Source organism: Buceros rhinoceros, unplaced genomic scaffold (assembly GCF_000710305.1).
Source record: "Buceros rhinoceros silvestris isolate BGI_N320 unplaced genomic scaffold, ASM71030v1 scaffold3868, whole genome shotgun sequence".
Lineage (NCBI taxonomy): Eukaryota > Metazoa > Chordata > Aves > Bucerotiformes > Bucerotidae > Buceros > Buceros rhinoceros.
Genome location: NW_010428503.1, coordinates 152,111 through 153,991, shown reverse-complemented (window position 1 = coordinate 153,991; position 1,881 = coordinate 152,111). Strand labels below are relative to the sequence as shown.

Sequence of the window (1,881 nt, the reverse complement as noted above, 5' to 3'; positions counted from 1 at the left end):
TACTTGTTTTGCTCCAAGTTTCTATTGCTGCGTGGTTGTTACCTGGGCACGTCCTTGCAGTGGTGAGACTGGGTGGTTTCCAGGATGAGTCAAGCAATGCAACTGAGCGAGATCAGTGTTATGCTGGTAACACGGGCCAGTATCTCAGTGAGCCTTAGATACCTGGAGCTGTCCCAGATTTATACCTCACTTAAAGGTACCAGCCCTAGGTGGAGTTACATCAGTGGTTAAATACAAAATGAATATGAATTAATTAATGATGAAATGTGGTGAGCTCAAGGATTCCCAGCTATGAAATGGAATTAGGGCTACGAGCGTACAGTAAACATTTAATGACTGCACAAATTGGAAAGGAATTCAATACAACCCTTTGCTTCAAAGCTGTAGGTGTCTCCCAGCCACCTCCTGTTCTTCAGCAATATTGATCAGAGTCTCTTAGGTCACTTCTTACCCATTTTATTTTCTTGGGCTAGCAACCAGAAAATGCTTTGACTAATACCAGTCAAATTGAAGAGGCTGTCACGAGGTTCTCCTTTAGGGCTAACTTAAACTCATTGCCTGAGTCTAGCTATTCCCTCTATGATTTTCCATCATTAGGTACTAAACCCGTGGATCTCAAAATGCAGTAAAGGTGACAGGTGAGCGCGGCATCCCACTGTGTGCCTGGGCCTTAGATGCTGTCAGAAGGTGGCAGCTTGGAGTTTCCTAGAAAGGAAAACACATCTCTGCTCCATCAGCGCAGGCAGGACCCTTTCTGCTTCAGAATGTATCAGGGGAAAATGCAAGGCATGGTGATGTGACCAGCTTTTTCATGTGTGCCTCTCCTGAAATCTAGCCACTGTCCTGCTTTGCCGCCTTTCATTTGTTTCATGCTTTAGTGTTTTAGCTCACCGATTTTATGCATTTTATTTTTTAGTACATGGCTTAATCTACTTATAGCTCCAGTGACAGAAGATCAGTGTCTCAGTTCTTTTCGATCCACAGCAGCTGACGCTTTTGCCTTGCACATGTATAGCATGTAATAATCAGATTTGATGGAACACAGTATTTTTCTGTCATTGCCTTTACTGGATTGTTTTCCTCCAGCAGTACACTGTAACAAGTGGAATCTCAGGATATAAAGCTTTTGCCAAGGACCATGAGAAACTTCATGGAGGGAACAGAGGCCTGAGTGCTTCAGCAATAACACTTCAGTCTGGTCCTTGTTTCTCCGATTTGGATATCCGCGGTCTGAGGGCCCCAGATTCCTCCCTCCCATGGCAGGTCTCATCAGGACCTGCCTGAGGGGAATAGCAGCATTGAACCCAGTGGAGATGAGGCTGTCTTAAATCACTTCAAAAGGGACTCATAAGTTAACCTGCTTTAATAAGCTCCCCACCTCACAGTTTACAGTAAATTATTAATGTAGTAATTTCCAGTGTCAGACAGATTTTTAACCTTTTTTTTTTTAAGAAAAGGTTCACAAATTATTCTCAGGAAAAAAAAAATTATAAATGTCTGAAAGTCACCTTGCAAGGTGACAGTCTTTGGGATGGGTTTAGCTGCTTTCTTACTGGCAGTCAGACTGTGTTCAAAAGTGAAAACACAGATATCTAGACTTTTTTACCATATCTTTCTTCCAGGAGGAAAGCAGTAAATGCGAGGCAATGGATGTGAGAGTAGTCCACTGCCTGCTTCTTTGGGCTGTGCACTTCTTCCCAGCCGTGCCGCGCACCACTCTCACGGTAAGTTTTTATTAGCACAGGGTGCTCAAAGCCCTATCCCACCTGACCTTGGACACTTCCAGTGATGGGATAGCCACGTCTTTTCTCAGCAACCTGTTCCAGTGTCTCACTACCCTCATAAAAGGAAAAAAAAAAAATTTCTTCCTTACCTGGTGTA

The 1,881-nt window shown here is 43.6% G+C and overlaps 1 protein-coding gene across 1 annotated transcript in view; it reads left to right on the top strand.

Moving 5' to 3' along the window:
* The first annotated feature begins 1,646 nt into the window (after positions 1–1,646).
* LOC104498861 (probable G-protein coupled receptor 115) overlaps positions 1,647–1,881 on the top strand; it is a 5,359-nt gene continuing 5,124 nt past the window's right edge. Inside the window, exon 1 of the mRNA XM_010142296.1 lies at positions 1,647–1,724. Coding sequence (XP_010140598.1) covers positions 1,647–1,724 — 78 coding nt within the window. The remainder of the gene's footprint in view (positions 1,725–1,881) is intronic.